This window comes from Tupaia chinensis, unplaced genomic scaffold (assembly GCF_000334495.1).
Source record: "Tupaia chinensis unplaced genomic scaffold, TupChi_1.0 Scaffold000317_1, whole genome shotgun sequence".
NCBI classification, from domain to species: Eukaryota; Metazoa; Chordata; class Mammalia; order Scandentia; family Tupaiidae; genus Tupaia; species Tupaia belangeri.
Window position 1 is genome coordinate 2,683,731 of NW_006159810.1, and position 346 is coordinate 2,684,076.

Below are 346 nucleotides of genomic sequence, written 5' to 3' on the forward strand. Positions count from 1 at the left end.
CCAGGCCTCGGCGACTGCGCGGCTGGCGCGTGGAGAAGGCCAGCATCGTGCCATGCGCCGCGCGCCGCTGCACCTTCCAGTACTCGGAGTAGGGGCCGAAAGCCACGCTGCGGCCTCCTGACACCACGCGGAAGGAGGGGAAGGCAGGCCGGCCCGCGAAGGTGGCGCCCTGCTGCACGAGGGCCTGGTGGATGGCGCGCTCGCCGTTCAGCACCACCACCGGGCAGCTGCCCAGGCGGATCTGGAAGACTTCTCCGTAACGCCGCGCCAGGCGAGCGAAGGAAAGGTGCGCCGCCTGGCCCACTGCCGCCACGTTTCCGATCAGCGGCCACGCGCAGGGGCCGGG

The 346-nt window shown here is 72.5% G+C and overlaps 1 protein-coding gene across 1 annotated transcript in view; it reads right to left on the reverse strand.

The window, feature by feature from the left end:
• Nucleotides 1-346, reverse strand: part of CYP1B1 (cytochrome P450 family 1 subfamily B member 1) — a 6,578-nt gene that overhangs the window by 4,725 nt on the left and 1,507 nt on the right. The window contains 2 exon segments of the mRNA XM_027773009.1: nt 1; nt 3-340. The exon segment at nt 1 is cut by the window's left edge and continues 518 nt beyond it. Of these exon segments, the coding sequence (XP_027628810.1) occupies nt 1; nt 3-340 (339 nt within the window).